General features: G+C 57.7%; 6 protein-coding genes across 6 annotated transcripts; 3 read left to right on the top strand and 3 right to left on the bottom strand.

Annotated features, from left to right (window-relative positions):
• Window positions 1–223: 223 nt before the first annotated feature.
• Window positions 224–1,962, bottom strand: P168DRAFT_233986 (DUF3176 domain-containing protein; the record flags this gene model as incomplete). Its single annotated transcript, XM_024833394.1, has 2 exons — window positions 224–1,493; window positions 1,550–1,962. The coding sequence occupies 2 exons, from the start codon at window positions 1,960–1,962 to the stop codon at window positions 224–226; spliced, it is 1,683 nt and encodes a 560-aa protein (XP_024694047.1).
• A 952-nt stretch (window positions 1,963–2,914) lies between these two features.
• P168DRAFT_309784 (DEAD/DEAH box helicase) lies at window positions 2,915–5,930 on the top strand. Its single transcript, XM_024839331.1, has 2 exons — window positions 2,915–4,754; window positions 4,816–5,930. The coding sequence occupies exons 1-2, from the start codon at window positions 2,989–2,991 to the stop codon at window positions 5,804–5,806; spliced, it is 2,757 nt and encodes a 918-aa protein (XP_024694046.1). The 5' UTR covers window positions 2,915–2,988; the 3' UTR covers window positions 5,807–5,930.
• Window positions 5,931–6,222: 292 nt separating this feature from the next.
• On the bottom strand, window positions 6,223–8,100 carry P168DRAFT_316977 (MFS transporter; the record flags this gene model as incomplete). Its single annotated transcript, XM_024840064.1, has 2 exons — window positions 6,223–7,117; window positions 7,172–8,100. 2 exons carry the CDS (start codon window positions 8,098–8,100, stop codon window positions 6,223–6,225), a joined length of 1,824 nt encoding a protein of 607 aa, XP_024694045.1.
• Window positions 8,101–10,056: 1,956 nt separating this feature from the next.
• Window positions 10,057–11,513, top strand: P168DRAFT_280382 (wax synthase family protein; the record flags this gene model as incomplete). Its single annotated transcript, XM_024835863.1, has 3 exons — window positions 10,057–11,256; window positions 11,437–11,438; window positions 11,510–11,513. The coding sequence occupies 3 exons, from the start codon at window positions 10,057–10,059 to the stop codon at window positions 11,511–11,513; spliced, it is 1,206 nt and encodes a 401-aa protein (XP_024694044.1).
• Window positions 11,514–14,322: 2,809 nt separating this feature from the next.
• On the top strand, window positions 14,323–18,827 carry P168DRAFT_325808 (putative filamentation protein (Rhf1)). Its single transcript, XM_024841055.1, has 5 exons — window positions 14,323–14,541; window positions 14,739–14,862; window positions 14,942–15,274; window positions 15,335–15,942; window positions 16,013–18,827. Exons 1-5 carry the CDS (start codon window positions 14,536–14,538, stop codon window positions 18,410–18,412), a joined length of 3,471 nt encoding a protein of 1,156 aa, XP_024694043.1. The 5' UTR covers window positions 14,323–14,535; the 3' UTR covers window positions 18,413–18,827.
• Window positions 18,762–19,793, bottom strand: P168DRAFT_288917 (complex I NDUFA12 subunit family protein). The gene is made up of 7 exons (XM_024836896.1): window positions 19,722–19,793; window positions 19,642–19,662; window positions 19,535–19,541; window positions 19,384–19,464; window positions 19,222–19,288; window positions 19,005–19,142; window positions 18,762–18,943 (listed from the first exon to the last, which is right to left on the bottom strand). Exons 1-7 carry the CDS (start codon window positions 19,770–19,772, stop codon window positions 18,895–18,897), a joined length of 414 nt encoding a protein of 137 aa, XP_024694042.1. The 5' UTR covers window positions 19,773–19,793; the 3' UTR covers window positions 18,762–18,894.
• Between the last annotated feature and the right edge of the window lie 103 nt (window positions 19,794–19,896).

Raw genomic sequence — 19,896 nt, 5'->3', positions numbered from 1 at the left:
AAAATGCCTCCTGACTACACATCCGTTACAATGGCCGATGATTTTAGGGTCCCTAGCCGAGAAGAGCCAGATTGTGGTAAATATATTAGTTATCTGGTGTATATGTACACAGGTAGACATTGAATTGAAGTAGAATGGGGTCGATGGGCCCACCCTAAGGGGCTGCAGCATCACCTATCCCGGTCAAAAATACCCTAGAGCGCTCGCCTTGATATATGGATAATTATCGAGCATCCTCCCGGAGCCGAATACCACCCGTGGAGCTCTCCAGCCATACATTCAAGTTGCGGGACATATCCTCCATGCCATTGAGCGTCGGGTCCCGCATGGTCGGCGCTTCGAATCCAAGCCCCGAGAACAAGAGAGCCAGCGGGGAGGACTTCCAGATAAATTGGTTTCGCGTGTGGAAGATGGTTATGCCCAGAAAGATGAGACTGAGGACCACCAGCACTCCCGGTAGAACTAACCAGCCCCACCGCACGTGGACAAACGACTGTTGTCCCCAGGTGATGCCGGTCACCGTGCGGGCGTGGCACACCGACGATCGTGCGTGTCTGGTCAGTGCAGTGGCCAGTGAGTGGAAAACGGAATCGATCTCCGTAGTGTTGCCCTCGTTGCCGTAGACGGCCCGCACAGTATCGGAGGACCAATCCGGTCGGTTTCTGACGAACAGCGAACCGTCACCTTTGAGCAAAGGCGACAGCGAGTTGGACATGGACACGCGGCTCAGCCAGTTCACTTTGTAGGTGCATTTATCTGGGGCCTGTTTCGTTCCGTTGACATAGCACGTCTCCGGGGTCAGCCGTATGTCTTGGGCGGGGTCGTCGGCTGTTTTCGTGACCTCTGAGGACGCAGTGGACTGTATTCTTTCGGTGAATTTCCCGTCGGCCACGCTGGCTTCGTACGTTTGAACACAGAAATATAAGGCACACTCGGTGGCAGAGGCGGCCGCGCCCAAACCAGAGGAACTGATGGCTGTGAAGTTGAGGACGACGGGCACGTTGGCCGTATCCACGCGCAGCAGAGGCCGACCGGTGGTGCTGTTCATGAGATTCTTCAAGTTCATCCCCGTCTGGAATTTCCATCCGTTGGGCAGCTTGAAATTCGAGGTCCTCATCGTGAGGCTACTCCCGCCCGTGGTCGTCATACTGAGCAGATCAGTGATGTTGGAGCAACGAGAGCAAAACCCCAGCGATTGATACGGGGCGAACGTGCAGTTCCCCGTCGGGCACGACGCTAGACTCGCATCACTGACGGTGCTCTGGCTTTGGAAGATGCCGCTGTACAGGGCTGCCGTCGTACCCAATGGGAGCTTGTTCATGCCAGGGCCCTCGCCCTGGTCATAATCCGTGTAGATGCTGGTGTCACAGATTCTGACGGAGGGTGCAGCGGGCGTGTGCACGGCGCGGGATTGGATGGCAACGATTTGCTGCACAAAGGGGGCGATAGCGACGGCGATAACGAGAACGAAACAGCCAAGGCTGACCAAATGCCTGGATTGGATTAGCTTGTCTGAATCCAAGCCGAAAGGAATCAAGGGTCCTCTGACTTGGGCATAAACCGGGTAAGGACCAAAATCGCGCCTGGAGTACCCCTACTGGCCGCGTCCAACACCGCCAGATCGCTCAACTGCTTCCGCTGATTGAACCATGACCACTTGAGTTGGGATAGTGCCTCGGTGATGATGAGAACCATGGCAGCTTTCATAATGCTCGTCAACACTGACAAAATGGCGTTCAGTGTGATGCCCTCCGGCCAGTCAGGCATGGGTCGGCCATCGTACCAGGCGAGGACTGCCACGATGCTTGCGAACGATGCAAGGGCTATCCCGCCGTTGACAATCTCCAAGGACCAGCTGGAGCCGAGAAATTTGGCATTGGGGGACCTCAAAAAGATCCTGTCAAGAATCGAAAATGGTCGGCGGGTCTTCGGAGGGCTGAGGATAGAGGTTTCACTGCTCATGGGGACGGAGGAGAACCGAGCCCCGTCTTTACTGTGGTGGTCCATGGCTCAACACGTTGTTTTTGACCGTTGGGTGGGAATCCAGGTGTGCACATAGCAAAGGAAGAAGGATGAGGTACCAGGGGAACAAATGGTCCTACCCAACCAACCATCTGCTTCTTAAACCACGGCGATCTCAGCCAGCCAGTGTCAACGGAGGACTTTAGAGAATCCTGTTCCGTGACCATGCCCACTAGGGTTCCTGCACGTGGATCCGTCGGGAGGAATAAGAAAGGCATATAGGACAAGTGAGACATCTCTAACGACAAATGGGGCTAGATTCTGATTCCTGGGCGCTGATCGACACGATCGACATGGCTGCCATTTTTTTTTAACTGTTTCCCTGACCACTCGGAAGGTTTGGCTGGTCTATCAGTATTCTAGGAGCACATGCTCTGGAGCAGAAGAAGGAGCCGACTTGACAGATAAAATACGAGAATCGAGTGTCTAGTTATTTCAATATGACAGGACGGTTCGCTGTAGATGATCACCAGCAGATATATGGCTCGAGATATTGCCGTGATGCGGTCAAATAAACTAGTAATCAATGCCTCCGTTGGCTCCCTGGCGCTGAATTTCGTTGAAGCAACGCGTATTGGAGACGGTAAACCGACAGGAACAGGCAGGATGAAGCTATTCTGAAGTCAGAAAACCGATGGATAGCCCATGGGCCAAGCATAGATTAGATCGGCAAATACAGCACAGCACAGCACAGCACAGCATAGCAATGACATGCTGAATCAGCTATGCACACAGCCACGTGCTCCTGTCAGGCGCAGTCACATGACTGCGTGTTTTAGCGTGTCCGAGCACCCGAGGCGCTAAACCGCATCCAGACTAGTCCGCGCCTCACGTCACCCGACTGGATTGCAGTGGAGCCATTTCTCTGCTTCATACTTGCATACTTCGTACTTCTAGATTCCTCTCTCCTCATCTTACTCCCCAGTATTTCTTTTATATTTTGTCTGTTTGTCAACTGAGTTCCTCATGGGTCATCCTTCGACCAAAAGGCGGTTTAACAATGTTGACCTTGTGGGTTACGAGGGCCCGGAGCCCAAGGTGCAGCGCGCAGCCACCACCCCCACCCAGCGATTCGGGGAGGATACGTCCTTTATCCCTCTCACCCAGACAGAGGACGACGATGCAGAAGCCGAAGGGCTGATTCAGGGGAGTCAAGATGTCGATGTTTCGTCCGCTACCAGCGTTATGCTGTATGGAGAGATTCGCACCAAAATCGTCGGCGTCCGCTTTTACACCGGCCACGCCACCATAGGCGAGACGGTCATTCTGAGAAGACAGGCCGACAACCCCTACGACTCTAATGCCATTCGCGTTGAAAACGTCATGCGCGATCAGATCGGCCACATCCCCCGCGTGATGGCTGCCAAGCTGGCCAAATACATGGACCAGCGCACCTTAATCCTCGAGGGTATGCTGACCGGCGTCATTGGCGCGTTCGACTGCCCCATCCTGGTGCGTCTCTTCGGTCCCAGTGACCCGGTGAGGCGCCAGGGTCTCAAGAGTCAGATGGAGGCTGACAAACTGCCTCTGTCGGAATTCAAGCGCAAAGAGCGCGAGGAGGCCCGGAGCAAGAAGGAGCAGGAGAAAGCTCAGAAGGCGGCTGAAAAGAAAGCCCGAGCGTTGGCTTCGGGCAAGGGGATGCAGTATCAAGGCCAAAGTGATCTAGGTTTGTCGAATCTCATGGCTGGGGAAGGCATCTCGGAGGAAAACCTGGAGGACATCATTGGCCAGAGTAGCGCCTTCAACCCCAGGGATATCGGCCAAGTCACGGAGAACTTTGGTTTGAGTGAGTCCGACCTGGCCAACATGCCCATGGCGGATTTGCCCTCGGCCCTCTCGACCCAGCTTCTCCCGTATCAGCGTCAGGGACTGGCGTGGATGATGGATAAAGAAAATCCGAGCCACCCGACAACAGGTTCCGGTGACGTGGTGCAGCTCTGGAAGCGCGAGGGCCACAAATTTAGAAACATTGCAACAAACTATTCGACGATCAACGCCCCACCACTGGCGAGTGGCGGCATCCTGGCCGACGATATGGGTCTGGGGAAAACAATTCAAGTCATTTCGCTGATCCTGGCTAGTCCTCAGCCCAAAACTCCTGGCGCGACTACGACGACTCTCATTATCAGTCCAGTCGGCGTGATGAGTAACTGGAAGGATCAAATGAACGATCATACCCACCGCGAAAATGCTCCACGGGTGCTCATCTACCACGGCTCGGGGAAAAAGGAGGCGGGCAATCTAGCCCAGTACGACGTGGTGGTCACCAGTTACGGCGCCTTGGCCATGGAATACAAGCCTGATTCCAAGAAAAAGCCAGCCAAGGGGCTCTTTTCCATCCATTGGCGGCGTGTCGTGCTGGACGAAGGACACACGATCCGAAATCCGCGTTCCAAAGGCGCCCTTGCCGCCTGTCATCTGCAGGCGGATTCTCGATGGACCTTGACGGGCACGCCGATCATCAACTCGCTCAAAGATCTGTACTCGCAAATTCGCTTCCTGGGGCTGACCGGCGGTCTGGAAGACCCGGCGGTGTTCAACGGTGTTCTAGTGCGACCTCTGATGTATGAGGATCCCAATGCTCGTTTGCTCCTCCAGGCCCTCATGAGCACCCTATGCCTTCGTCGGCGCAAGGACATGGAGTTCGTGAACCTGCGCCTGCCTCCGCTCGCCTCGCGCGTCCTCCGCGTGAAATTCCACCCGCACGAACAGGAGAAATACAACATGTTCCAGTACGCACGATCACCTCATTTCTTCTGCTTGGTACTAACCTCTAACTACTCTGTCCACCAGATCCGAAGCCAAGGGTATGCTCTTGGATTTCAAGTCTCAAGACAAATCCAGTACGACGTACTCCAACCTCCTCGAGGTCATCCTGCGCCTCCGACAAGTCTGCAACCACTGGGCGCTCTGCAAAGCCCGTGTCGACAACCTCGCCAAGCTTCTCGACAAACACAAAGTCATCCCGCTCACACCTGCCAACATCAAAACCCTCCAAGAGAACCTGCAGATCCGCATCGAGAGCCAAGACACCTGCCCCATATGCCTCGACACTCTCGAGCAGCCCGTCATCACCGCCTGCGCCCACTCCTTCGACCGCGGCTGCATCGAGCAGGTCATCGAGCGCCAGCACAAATGCCCCATGTGCCGAGCCGACATCGAAAACACCGACACGCTCGTCTCCCCCGCCGTCAACATGGGCGAGTCCGCCGACGACGATGACAGCAACAGCGGCGCCGCAGCCGACCCCGATCACCCCAGCAGCAAGATCGAAGCCTTAATCAGGATCCTCACAGCCAAAGGCCAAGCCCCAGGCACCAAAACCGTCGTCTTCAGCCAATGGACCTCCTTCCTCAACCTCCTCGAACCGCACCTCCACCGCCACGGCATCGACTTCGCCCGCATTGACGGCAAAATGCCCTCCGTCGCCCGCGACACCGCCTCCCACCGCTTCTCAAAAGACCCATCCTGCACCGTCCTCCTCGCCTCCCTCAGCGTCTGCAGTGTCGGCCTCAACCTCGTCGCCGCCAACCAGGCCATCCTGTGCGACTCGTGGTGGGCCCCCGCCATCGAATCCCAGGCCCTAGACCGTGTCTACCGCCTCGGTCAGACCCGTGAGACTACCTTCTGGCGCCTTATCGTCGAGGATAGCATTGAGGACCGCGTCCTCGATATCCAGGAGACGAAGCGCAAGTTGATGCTCGATGCGTTCCGGGAGACTGCGCCGAAGAAGAGGGATGATCGCACTACGAGGATCGCTGATATTGAACAGTTGCTGGGATGATTGCTGTTTCTGATTCGTTTTTTTTTTTTGCGGGAAAAGGGGGTGTTATATCGTGTCTCGGGTTTGGTCTCTTTGTAGCGTCGTGTACTATTTAATGGCTCTGTTCTCGGTGCTTTTGTCTTTTACAGCCATTTAGCAGTGAAATTAGATCTCTGTGTTCATATGTGTCTCTTGTTCTTTCTATCAGTCTCCACAATAAACTTGGTGTGGCTTAGACACACGAGTTAGACTACAGAGCCAGTGGTATAGATAAATTATTAATTAACAACTATCCTGAGGTCATGCTACATGATCACAATATGGAAAAGGGGAGGGGAGCCAACAACACAAACAGTGCCAGCTCACCTCATGCACGCTTGATATTATTACAAAAAAAATATATATGCATAATGTCGGACCTCCTTATCCCCACCAGATTAATTTTTAAAGGACTCCCGCGTGTTCACGCGGTCGATGTCATACGGGTTCGCATCGTACACGGTCTGCGATGTTGCATATGTGGGGCCCGACGACGCCTGCGAGGCAATCGACAGCGCGCGGTGTGCAGCGGGACTGGGACCCGGCGGGCCGAGTTGATCGGCGGACGAGTCGGCCTGCGTCGAGTCCTGCTCGCCGATCGATTTTTCTTCCGGGACCGCACCGGTCTCTTCTGCCTTGGGCTCCTGGTCGGGCTTGATGACCTGGGCCATCATCTTTTGCATGAAGGCTTCGGATTCGCCGGCGTATTTGCATCGCGCCCGGATAGACGAGCCGTACTTGTAGAAGAGGAAGGGGAAGGGCACGCACGCCACGGCAAGGAAGGCTGGGATACTGGATGCCCAGTGCAGGCCCAGATCCTTGTACATGTAGGTCGTGAAGAGTGGGAAGGCGGCGCCGAAGAGCGAACGCAGGACAGAGGTGGCGGCTAGCACGGATGCGGCGAAAATCGTATACGCGTCGATCAGATAGTTCATCAGACTCAAGAAGACCAAGACCATGCCGAATCCGAACGGCGCGCCGGCGGCGATGCTGGCCATCCAGTGGACCTCTGGGCCATTCGACCAGGCGAACCAGAACAGGCCGATGGGAACGGCAATCGAGGCGACGAGACAGGGAGGCAGGCGGGCTTCCGGAGGTGCAAACCCATTATGCCTCGCCTGCGTGTTGACGTAACGCTTGTTGTCAATGATTGTGTAAGTGACAGCACACATCATGCCCACCATGATACCCAGGAAGGCCAGGCCCGAAATCCCTTGATTCCACCCCCGGTCATGATGATATACGATGGGGAAGGCAGCGAACATCATGTACAAAGTTCCATATATAATGGCCCTGTCTGGGGTTAGCTTCGGACCAAAACCAAGCAATACGTGATCGGGGTCTCACATGTAGATTGATAGAAGCAGCACGATGGGTTCGCGGAAGAGAAGAATCCAGGGACGAGACAGAGCCGTTTTGAAGGCACCCGTCAGAGTCTTTTTGCCTTGGTCGATCTCGAGCTTGCTCCGGTAGACTTTCCCGCTGAGCTGGGAGAGTCGCGCGGCGCGGCGCTGGAGCAGGACTGGCGCATAAGTCTCGGGCACAATGAGACTGCATAAGATCCAGAGCGCCCCGGAAAAGATGGCCAGGAAACCTAGCACCCACTGCCATCCTGCGTTCATGCCGAGAAAGCCTCCGATGACCGGGCCCAGCACGGGACCCAAGAAGGGTGCCGCCGCGAAGATACTCATGGCTAGGCCGCGGTGACTGGCGGGAAACAGGTCGGCAATGACGCCGCCGGCGTTGGTGAGCGGGGACGAGCCAAATGCCCCAGCCAGAAACCGGAATATAATTAACGACTCGATGTTCGGAGAGCCGGCGGCCGCGGCGTTGAAAACAGTGAGCCCGAAGTAGCTGGCCAAAAACAGATATTGGCGGCCAAAGAGCTCCGACAACGGGGCCCACGCCAAGGGGCCAACGGCGAATCCGACGACGAACAAGGAGACGCCCAGCGTGCCCACTTCCGTCCCCACTCGAAACTCCCGAAGAATTTGCTCTATACCGCCCGTGTATGCCGACGAGACCATCGACACGGCGAGGGTGGCCCAAGCCATCGCGTTGGTATAGATCCACTTGGTCGTCATGGACGTGTTTAGGGGATTGCGAGGGTCATTTGGGATCCAGGTGACCGCGTACGGGTCTTCCTCCGTGCCGGACCCCGGATAGTCATGGTTGATGATCTCCTGCGTGAGTACTCCTTGGTCAAAGAGGAGGCGCCAGTGTGTGATGCGTGTGGGCTTGACAGGCTCGCCCGCATCGGCTGTCGAATTGCTCATGGGAGAAGAGATTTGGCGCACGAGTCTGTGTCGTTGGTAGTCGGATGGATTGTTGTGTCACCGCTGATGAAACCGGGGGGAGGCTGAAAATTGCGTCGAGTGCATGGGGGTGAGAGGGGAGGGGTTGTTTTTTTATCAGCTGGTCATCATGGGGCCAGTCAGGGTGCTGGGTAGAAGAATCACAACGATATGACGGGGAAAAGTGGACGGAGAGTTCATTTAATATAGTCTCCAGCCGCAAAGATGCACAATGAGTCGGTCATAAGTACACCGTGCTTACTCCGTACATAATTATACACCCGGTGGACCGGGCGAAGACCGTGAGCGGGGCCCGCATGGAATCGGCTTCCTTGGGTGCCTTCACAAGTTCTTTCGAATTCTTCCGTCGAAACGGCCTTGTGCCGTGTATTCCGGATGTTATGCGAGTAATCGCTAAGACAACTAACGCCAGTCAACAAGAGTGGTGGCGCTCTTTGACCCAATCAGCGATGTCAGTGGGGAGACAGGTTACCTCCATGCGAGCGAGTGGGTCGACAAATCGTCGGTTATGCAGCCATCTTCCTCACAAGATTTCATAGCATAAGATTGGGCATACGCAAACTGTTGGGACTAGGCTAGGCGCTCCCAGAGCTCCATCTCCAACAACCCCTCGGGGGCCTTGGGAAACATCAACATTTGATAGGATATTGACGGGGGGTCGTCTTGGTCGGTGAGATCCGGACACGAGGGGAAACAATCCGTGATCGTTTTTTCTTTTTCTCCTTTTCTTGTCTTTTCGTTCCTTTTCCTTCTTCTTTTTTTTTTTTTTTTTTCCTGTCTTATTGACCAGGAGTCATGAATGGACAAGGAGGGGGGCTAGACTACTATGGCACGAATAAGTGGAAAGCTCATTTCATTTGACCGGGGATAAAAGTGGGGGGTTATGTTAAATTGGAATCCTTCTGTGGTTTGGTTGGAGACGTATCCACTGCTAGGGAAGCTTGACCATGTTTTACCCGGACGTTGATCAAGGGGGAAGAAAGAGATAAGAGAGAAGTGAAGATGAAGAGGAAGATGGAGTTGAAGTTGAAGTTGAAGATGGAATCATGGATGATAGTCACGTTGCGAGTCACGAGACTTTCTCTTTTTACCTCTTTTTCTTCTTCATTTTCTCCTCTTCTCTTTTCGTCTTCTTCTCCCCCCCCATCTCGATCCGTCCTTCTTCTGCTAACCTTTCCCTCGTCCCTTCAGGTCAATAGGGTTATAGACTTAAGACTGGCAACAAGCGCCTTCAATCAAGGACTTCGCCCATTAGGTCTTTGGATTAAAGAGTCATGTTTACAGTGGACCCGGATCTACGGTCGAAAACAATGACACTGGACAGAATGCCATGGGAAACGATGAAATCCCGTTGCATACATAGATAAGAAGAGTTCAATCTTCCTGATCTGACCAGTCCACTACTCAATATCTCTGGGATGACTTATCCTGTGCCACGAGAGGAAGAAAATCTCCGACTCATTGGATATCATTATCTAAGCAGACTCGTGGCTGACTGACTCTGCATATTCTGATGCCAACATAGCATTCTTGGGTGGCGGCACGGCTGAATTCTTCCCTGGAACACCGGAAGCATAAACATCACAGAACCACTTACTTAGTGGATCGCACGGATTGGGTTTCAACTCGCGACAGAATTGTCCAATCCTGATCTCTATGGCCGATCCTGCGTTGCGGTCATATCGTCAAGTCAATCATGATTATCAAGACCGCCTTGAGACCCTCATCGGGGCCGGAGAATTTCACCCCTTTTTTCTCTGGCACTTTGTCCTCTTCATAGGCCTCTCCCTATCAGCGCTGTTGATACCGCAGCGGAGAGGGACGCGTTTCCTGCGACCTCTAGTTCTGTGCCTCACCATCGGTGTGGCTTGCGATGTGATCCTGCGTCGGCGGTCGCTGCTGGGAGGGAATGGCTATATGCCGGGCCTTCTCGTAGCGTGGTGGAGTATCTGGTGCGGCACTCTTCTCGTCTTCAATGACCCGGAACGGGATTTCCAACGGATCGAGCGGCGCTGTCTAGGCGCAGAACCCAACAAGGCTGCAGGCCAGGACGGGAATGCCGTCACGGATAGCACCTCGAAGGAGCCCACGTTGGAGGAGCTTCTGGTGTGGCAGCCATATCCCCAGGGGCTGGTACACCGATTGAATTGGGCCCTCGGCCTACTTTTTAACATGCGTGGCCCTGAATGGAACTGGCGTCTGCCCACCATGGATGCTCTGCCGCTGTCGGTGCAAGCGCAGCTGGGCTCCTCCCCGTCCGTTAGGAAACCGTGGTCAGCGACTCCCGCGACGGGCACTGTGGACGGACGGTCCCGTTTGCACGCCGCCTTCATGAATTGTCTCAAGGCCTATCTCCTTTTGGACGTGGTCAAGGTGCTCATGATGCGCGACCCTTACTTCCTCACAGGCACCGTATCCTCGCCGCCACCCGCTCCTTTCCCAATCAGCGCCGTACTCCCGGACCTCCCGTGGGCAATCCGCATCTACCGGCTCTTCTTAGCTGGCATCGGTGTTTTCGCGGCCTTGAGCTACGTGACAGCCTTCAACCCAATCATCTTCCTCGGCCTGTCACTCAGGTTCCCCAACGCCGCCCGCTCCCTCACTGCAGCCCCCCTTGACGCCCCGTGGCTTTACCCCTCCGCCTTCGGCTCCTTCCTCCCCTCTCTCCTGGACCACGGCCTCGCCGGCTGCTGGGTCCTATGGTGGCACCAGCTCTTCCGATTTGGATTCGCCTCATCCGCCAAATGGCTCCTGTCCCACCTCTGTCCCACCAGACTAGCCACCAACCGCACCGTTCGCCGAATCGCAACGACCGTGATCGGGTTTGGGCTGAGTGGCCTGGTTCATGCCTGCGGCAGCTACACACAGATTGCCGAGACGCACCCCATCCGCGACACGTGCTGCTTCTTCCTCCTGCAAGCCGTCGGCATCATCATCCAGGGCATCCTCTCTTCCGCATGCTCATCCATCTTCTTCCCCTCCCCGCATCACCCCCCACCGAGGTGGTTGCGCCGCACTGTCAATCTGCTGTTCGTTTTCGCCTGGCTGGCCTGGTCGGGCCCGCTCGTGGTAGATGATTTCGCTCGCAGTGGGCTGTTCCTGACGGAGCCGCTGCCGGTGAGTCTGCTGCGGGGTGTGGGCTTGGGAACGGGGACGGACGGTGAGGGCTGGTGGTGTTGGGAGGGGCGTGGATGAGGGTCTGGGATGGGGGGAGTTTTTGGGAACGGGGGGTACGGATTATGTGATTTTATTTTTCTTTACACTCGCTCTGTCTTCATATTGATTTCCAGTATATAGATGTAAGTAGACCTGGGTTAGAAAGTAGAGTTTGGACGTACGCGAATACATATCATATGTCTACACTACACAGGTAAAGATACTAAACACGATAGTAGTATATGCATAAGTTATATTCTACCCCCTCTTTCATCTATATTCTGACTACCAATCAACCATCCATACTCACATCATCATCATCATCATCCGTATCCGGATCAAGATTCAAAGCAGGCAAATCGTCCCCACTCTCATCCCCATCCTCCTCCGCCGCCAGAGCCGCCCCGGCCGTCGACACAGGAGCCGGAGCCGCCGCAGCGGTAATCTCCGAGTCCACAGGCACCGGGATGGCCGCCGTTCCTGTGAAAGTAGCCGGCGAGGCGGCGCCCAGAGACGGTGTCGGGGTGTTCTCAGCCGAGACGCGGGGCTTCTTACTGTGAGACCGTTCGAACGCGGTAGTGTGCGCTGGTGGTTGCGGGCGGGAGGTCAGCGGCTCCTCTTCGTAGGTGCGCTTGCTCATTTGCAGGGTCGGGGCCTGCTGGGGCGCGGCTGGTGTTTGGAGCATGGTGGTAGTTGAGGAAGACGTGTGGAGGAAGCCGGATTTGGTGTGGGATGGGATGGTAGTTGTGGGTTTGGGGTCGGACTCGGACTCCGACTCCGACTCGTCCATTGTGTCGTAGGTGCCGATGGTTGAGGTGGGGATCAGGACCGGCATGCGCGGGCGGATGAGCGCCTCGACGTCGGGTGCGGTGGGCGCGCTGCGCGCGAGGAAGGGCAGGATGCTGGCGGCGGCGGCGCGGCCCTTCATGGCGGGCATGGGGTTGAGTACACTGGCGAGCATGGCGTCTTTGTCGGCTGTGAGGATGACGGTGCGGTCGATTTCGGCGCGCAGGGCCGGCGAGAGGTGCTCGGTGGGGGCGTGCATGAGGACGGCGGGGAGGAAGGACACGGCTGTGCGGTGCAGGTCTGGGGAGGAGGACGAGTCGGCCTGCCGGGTCTGCTTGAGGGTGGGGTTCAGGAAGGAGTCGGCGTTGGCGGTGGTTGGGTTGGATTTCGGTTTGCCCTTTGTGTCGGCGGCGGGGCCGGTCTGGTCGTTGGTCGGCGGGAGGAGATCGCTGCAGCAGGCCCGGATGAGGTTTGTCAACGCGGAGACGCTCTGTCGGGACATCGTGGGACCCAGGTGCGGGAGGAGCTCCTGGACTAGCTCGTAGGTCGACGAGCGCACCTGACGGCTGAACCGCTCCGCGGGGAAGACCCAGAGGGTTTGCTCCAGGATGGTCTGGCCCACGGGGGTCACTGCAGACTCGAGGGTCTTGGAAAGCGTGAGCAGCAGCTCCAGGCAGGCCGTGTGAATGCGGGGCAGCTCGGTGAAGAGCTCCTCTCGCTCGACGCGACTGATCTGCTGGTTGGGTTGGACGTCTCTCCCGGCGCAGGGCACAGTCAGCGATGTCAGTCGCGACGTCAGATCCAGGATGGCTCCGATGGGGACGGCGACGGCTGACGCAGTGGGGGTGCCCAAGAATGTCGAGAGCAGTCGCAGCAGCATAACGAGCCGATCCACGCCGGCGTGTACACTCTGCCAGGCCCCGAGTCCCAGGGCATCCCCCTGGTTACCCACCTCCTTGGTGTAGTCCGACGATTTCGCAGACCTCCTGGTGGTCGGATCGACCGATTCCCACTGCTCCACGACCGAGCGGAAGACGGACTGGGCGGCTTCGTGCGCCGAGGCGATGGTCATGTGGCAGGCGCTCTTCCACTCGTCGGTCGAAGCGTTCTTGGGCGCGCAATGGTGCAGAGAGACGAAAAGGCGCTCCGCCACGTCCACCACCGGATCCGGGAAACACGGCGACGTCGACCCAATGATCGCCAGCAGCACGCTATGGATCTGAGCGGAGAAGGGACGGAAGGTAGTTGGGTGACGGACGATCAGCTCCCCGAGGGCCTGGAGGACGATCTCGACGAAGGGGGTATTGGGCTTCAGACGGCGGACGGGTTCAGACGAGGCCTTCACGGAGATCAAGTTCAAGGCAGAGGTGACGAATCCGGGCAGCGATGGGGTGGTAATCTCGCGCACGAGGGTGGGATACTGGTAGGTGAGGTGGAAGATGCGGGTCAAGGTGATGAGGGCCATTTTCTTGGTGGAATTGGGATCGGGTTTCTAAACCATTAGCCACGCTCTCGGTCCCGTTGTTTAATGGGATTGTCCTCTATCTCGATCATACCGTCAGGATCGCAATAAGACCGCGCACCAGCGGCTCACACGAGCGGAGGATCTCCCATTGTCCGGCCTCCACCGCCGCCTTGATCAAAACCACGGCCGTCCATCGCCCTTCCGGACTGCGATCTTGGAGCAGACTCGACAGTCGCGTCATCAACCGATGCACCTGAATCGCATTGTCGGAATTGGCATCGGATTTGCCCGGTTTGGACTTTTGCGACAGGGACTGAGTCGAGGACAGCAACTCCCCGCAGTTGGAGAGAGAGATGGCCAAGCTTGCGGTGATGGCCGGGAGTTGCTTAACCGGAATGTTCGTGAGACGGTGGTTGACGGCATGGAGCACCGAAATCGAGGCCATGATGGGGTAATTCTTGACTATATCCCGAGCCAAGTGGGTTGCGAAATTGAAGCTAAAGATGCGATTCTTCCTGTATGATTCGGAGACGAAAAAAAAAAAAAAAAAAAAAAAAGACACCGCTCACCGCTCGGACCACGTGAAACCTCGGGCAGAATACCATACCCGCCGTGCGGTATTACGGAATACGGCAGACAATGGTATTATCGTATAGTACGGTGGGTATCGACGGGTATGGTACGAGACAGGAACAGGCCTCAATCTCCCCTGGCCGAAGATCGTCATCATCTTCTCTTCCTCCTCCTCCTCTCTCTCCTCTCTCTGCAGTCAATCCTTCTTGTTCTTTCTCCCCTCTTGGAGTTCGTGTCGTTGAATTTATTTATAGATCGAACCTGGTTCTGTGGATCACAATGGTTGATTGGGTTTGAGGGGGAATTGTTGTTTATCCTGGTACTTCCCCAGATTCTTCACTCATTTGTTTCATCTCATTCTTCCCCCACACTCGCTCTGTTGTCCTCTCCCTCTTCTTCCCCTGGAGCCTCAGATCATGGCCGTGAGTTTTCTTCTCTTTTTCTGTCTCTTGATATGACCTACCGCGTTTTATTTGGACATTCCTCTCCCTGTTCGCTGGTCTCCAACATTCCTCCCCCACCCCTGACGTGTTCCCTCAGCCTCATTCTTGACTATACTGAACCCCCCACTTGATTCCTACGGGTCACAACGTTCGATAATAACACCAATCTATGATAGAGTCGAGAATCCGAGAAGGCGCAACGCTACATTGTCGCCCTTGACAATGCGCGCTGCCAGAATAAATGGGAGGAGGTACCGGAGCTTGTCCGGAAGATCACCAAACATGCTCCGCACCGATCTTGTTCGTCCCCCTCCCCCTATTCTTGGGAGTCTCCCCTGATGATGGACATTGGGAGGAGAGAAGCTGACATGATGCGTAGGCCTCATCCAAGTAGCCTCAGCCGAACATCAAGTCGCCACCGACCTCAACAAAAATCCCTCGAATCCCCGTCCCTCCTCCGCGGCCTCCTCCACCCTCCCCGAACTGATTCCCTCCCTGCTCTCCACCATTGACCGCGGCGACAGTCCAAGACAGGACATCTTCCAGGCCCAAGTGTGTCTGGGATGGCTACATTGGACCCTCCATGAGCCTGGGTTGGCCGTCGCCCGACTTCCCAAGGACTTTGGCGAATCGCTCAAGGCTATCGCCAGTGCCGGGGAGGACCTGACGCCGTGGACCAAGGTCTGCCTGGTTAAGGGATGCTATATCAAGGGTACGTATCTGGGTGGCGGGTCCCATGGAATTGACCTTCTTTTGGCTAACCCGACGATAGGAGCGGCGCAGCACACCGTAGCCGGGGCCGACGAGGCCCTGGAGACGCTCGATTCGCTGACCCTGTGGCTCAATGGCTACAGTCAGGCCGCCTCGCTCAACAACCCCCAGTTCCTGCAGTGGTCCGAGCAGTTGGTGGCCGAGGGCGCTCTGCTGGCCGGCGACAAGGCCTGCCATATGGCCCCCCGCGCGGACGACGTCCTGCTGCAGACCGCACTGCGCCTCTTCCGACTGTGGTCCACCCACCCCCACGTCAAGCGCGGGAGCGCCGCGCCCGCCTCCCCGCGGGAGGCCAACGCCAAGTCCCTCATCTGGAAATCTTACTACGACCTTCTGTCCGCCATCCTACGCCATGGGCTGCCATACACGCCCCAGGCCAGCGGGCCTGCGCGTCCCCAGCTGGCCAGCGAGCTCCGACTGGTCGAATCCATCTGCGAGTCCAACTTGCTCCGCGAAGTTAAATTCCCCACCGCCAGTTCGCGCAACACCCAAGTGGAGGAATGGGTGGAGCAGGTCATTGGGAACTGGGGGGTGATTGGGGGTCCTCAGTGGACCGACGAGGAACTGGGCGACGGTGGCCAGGTGGCCGTGGGCCGCGCCGTCCTCGACGTAAGTCGCCGCGCTCGTCTCGCGACAATTGATCGCCGCGGTCCCGGGGCATTGCTAACCCATCCTATAGATCCTTTACCGCGCGGCAACCAAGACCTACCACTCCCACCTAATCTTGCGCCGGCTATTCCAGGTTCACGCGTCGCTGGCGGACTTCGACCTCGCCCTCAAGGCATTAGATGCGTACATCGAGATCGTCACGGACGCCAAGGAACGCGCCGCCAAGGGGGCCCAGTTCGGCGCGACGGAAAGCGACGGGACCTTTGTGCGCACCTTGTCCGAGGCCATCGTCATGCTCGGCTGCTTTGGGGCCAAACCCCAGGCTGAGAAGGCACGAGAGCTGGTGGACCTCATCAAGACGGTCCTCGCCCGGCACGTCGGGGAGGGGGACGACGACAGCGGCGCGGACAGGCAGCTGGTGGCCGCCGGGTCGCGCTCCCCTGCCTCCCCGGCGGTGGCCCCGCGGGATCTGGCAACGGCCTACCGGGGCATCGGCATCGGCCTGGCCAACTGGGCGTACTGGACCCCGGTGAACGAGAAGCGAGACGACATCCGCGCCGAGGCCATCGATTATCTCGAACGCAGCCTGGACCCCGCCCTGGGCGACGACGCCAACTACTCGTCGCTTTACACGCTGGCCATACTGCTAGCGGAGGACCGCGATCTGGATGGCGCGGTGGACTACGTCAAGTCGGCGTTGACCGCCCCTGGTGGTCCGTCGCCGCCCCAGGCGCATTTCGTCCGGGAGAGGGACCTGGTCCCGATGTGGCACCTCCTGGCGTTGCTCCTCAGCGCCAAGCACGACTTCGACATCGCCGAGCGTTCCTGTGAAGCCGCCTTCGAGCAGTTTCCCAACGCGGTCACCTCCCTGACGCACGGCGACCGACGCGCCACCAAGTCACCGAGCAGCCCGGATCCATCCAACGCGGCCGGACTGACTCACGCCCTCATCCGTCGCCTCCGCGGCCGCGAGAAGGAGCGCATCCTCGAGACCCGCATGACCCAACTTGCCTTCGTGGAGCTGGTGGAGGGCCCCGAGGCCGCGGTCAACCACAGCGAGCAACTGCTCGGTCTCTTTGCCGCCCTGTTCGACGATCTGGATCTCTCGTCAGAGGAGCGGAAAGAGCCTGCGGACCATCTGACCCCGCCCAAAAGCTCCGCTGGGTCTACGCGGACCTTCCGGGGCAGTATCTTTGGCCGCAGCAGCAAAGTCCCGCGCATCCCCGAACCGGTCCCCGGGATTCCGCCGGATAGCCCACACGTCTCAGCACGTGCAGCGGAGTCCCCCGCCACCACAGACGCCCCGCCCGCGATCCACGTGTCCGACGGCGCCCGACACCCCACCCCGGAGGGTTCCGCCGCGGTATCCCGGTCGAATTCTCAGAGGGTCCGCAAGCGCAGCAGCGGCCGGAGACTGGGGGCCGACCCCGTCAACGGGGACGGGGAGTCGGTGGGAGTCCACGCGAACGGCACCCGGTCCCCACCCGGCTCGCAACCCCCCAACGCACGGCACCCGCTGCCTCCCATCCCTCACAATATCAGCCACGACCAGCTGCCCCCACCGGCGGGGCATGCCTCTCAACCCCCGACGCACGACGTCCGGGTGCCGACCTCGTACAGCTTCGACTCGCCGGCGCAGGTGGTGACCAAGTTGCCGCGCGTCCAGTCCCAGAAGCATGCGCTCGGGTTGCTAGTCAAGACCTGGCTGCTGATCGCAGGCCTCTACCGCCGCGCGTCCCTCTTCGACGACGCGGCCGAGGCGTCGGAGGAGGCCGCCAAGCATGTGGCACGCGTGGAGGCACTGGTGGCGGCCGAGGATTCGTCCGCAAGGGGCTTCCGGCAGCGTGGCTGGGCCGTGGGGCGGAGCGCCGATGAGCTGCGAGCGGACCTCTACACGGAGCGGGGCCTTTTGTCCACGGCCCAGGGGCGCGCACACGAGGCCATGGGCCACTTCGAAGACGCCCTCCTGCTCGACTCAGACCATCCCAAGGCGACCATCTGTCTGTCCACCCTGTTGCTGGACATCTGGGACCGCAAGCTCCCGTTGGAGCTAGTCGAGCCGGAGATTGATCTGGACCCGTCCCTGCAGGCCCGGGTGCCGGCGGCGCCCACACCGGAGCAGACCTCCAAGCGGCTCAGCCGGGGACCCAACTTCTCCCTGGGTGCGCACCTGGACAAGCGACAGTCGCAGGCCCTGGTGGCGCCGGTCCTGCCGGCACCGCACGAAGACGAAGCCAAGCTACTCAACCGGATCTCTGCGCGCGAGCGGGCGCACGCGCTGCTGTCGGCGTTGACGAAGCGCGGCAGCTCGTGGGACAACAGCGAGGCGTGGTTCGTGCTGTCGCGGGCTTACGAGGCGGAGGGGCAGACCGAGAAGCTCAAGGAGGTGCTGTGGTGGTGCATCGAACTGGAAGACCGCCGGCCCATCCGACACTGGTCGCACCTGGGTTCGGGGGTGTACGTGCTGTAACAGGCATCCATAATCCATCTTCGAAAACTACCCTGTCTCCCTCCGTCCCCCCTTTTGTTCATTCGATCGCTCGTACCATCTGTGTATCTACTCTATCTGACACGACGGGTCTTGGTTTCTTGGGTTGATTTTATTTGATTGCTCCTTTATTTTCTTGTCGATTTTGCCTTTCTTCCTTGATCGAGATACCTACCTTCCATATCCTGCCTGCTGTTTGATAGAATTGTTGCAGTTTGTTTTACTTTTATGTATAGTGGAACTTTGGCTAGACTAGCTTCTTCTTTCTTTTTTTCTTTTATGTTTTCGTTTCTCGTCTACACCGTCGTTTTGCGTTTGTGAATAATAGAAACCCTTTGTATTTCAAGCAACCTAGAAAGAAACCGGACAGACAGACATCTTTGTTTATTTACACAGGACCCAGCAGTGGTCCTCTCCACCCAGTCCTGGATCCAAATCATTCCATAGCGAGGCTTTTGTCGTTTTTACCGGGGAGCCGCAACGGGCGTCCAGGCGCTGAACTTGGGGCGGGTCCTAGACAGCCATTGTTAGTCCAGGGGTCGTCGGGGGTAGGTCGGACGGTGGGCGGACTCACGTGGAGTAGGTCTTGAAGGCACCACGGCTGAGCGTCGGGTTGGCACGGTGATCGGGCAGCTCCCAGATGCGGTGACCGGTCTGCAGGATCTTGTCCTGGGTGGGAGGGGCATCCACCATGTAGGAGATCCAGGCGTGCCTAGAAACGGCCAGTCAGTCTCATCCCCGCCGGGGTGGGGGTCCATATCCAGACAGCGGACCACGCAGGGAACACTCACCAGCCGGGCTCAATCTCCGAGGCGTCACCGTATGTCGACACCTTGTAGTCTACCCACCGCGTGCGGACTGGAGGGAGTCAGCATCAACCGGGCTGGTCGATCTTCCGATTGGGGGGATGCGGGCGGATCCAGGGACCGCCATACACCACCTCGGTCACTTACGAGGCAGCTCTTCTCCCAAGTTCTCGAAGTATTTGTTGCCGAAACGGTCGGTTCCGATCAGAGTACCGGCCTTGGTGTCACCTGTATTGAGTTGTCTTCCGTCAGCTCCGGAGCTCTCGTCTAGTGCAAGGGATTGGCGTGCGATCCGTACCCATGTTCTAATTCGCCGCGAGAGTAGCATCTGTCGTCAGTGTCCGTCCTCAATTCCGATCGGGGTCGATCCATTCGTCGTGCCTTTCCCCGGGGGGGTTAGCATACCTGCATCTGGTGACCATATTCCTGTAGACGACGACAGTTAGCGGGGAGCTTCCACCAACGAGCTCAATGGGGATTCTTACCTTGAAACCGATTCTGCGCAGATTACGCAGAGTACGCAGGATAGTCGACATGGTGGGTGGTGGTGGGGGGGGTATAGAGAGGAGAGGGAGGTGCAGGAGAGGAAGTGCTGGAAATGGTGCAAATGATCGCATCTTCATTCGCCGAAGTTGCACTCGCCCGATCCGGCTTAGCGTG

The sequence above is a fragment of the Aspergillus campestris genome, assembly GCF_002847485.1.
Source record: "Aspergillus campestris IBT 28561 chromosome Unknown P168scaffold_4, whole genome shotgun sequence".
NCBI classification, from domain to species: Eukaryota; Fungi; Ascomycota; class Eurotiomycetes; order Eurotiales; family Aspergillaceae; genus Aspergillus; species Aspergillus campestris.
The sequence above is the reverse complement of the archived record's forward strand: the minus strand, read 5'-3'. Positions and strand labels throughout refer to the sequence as shown.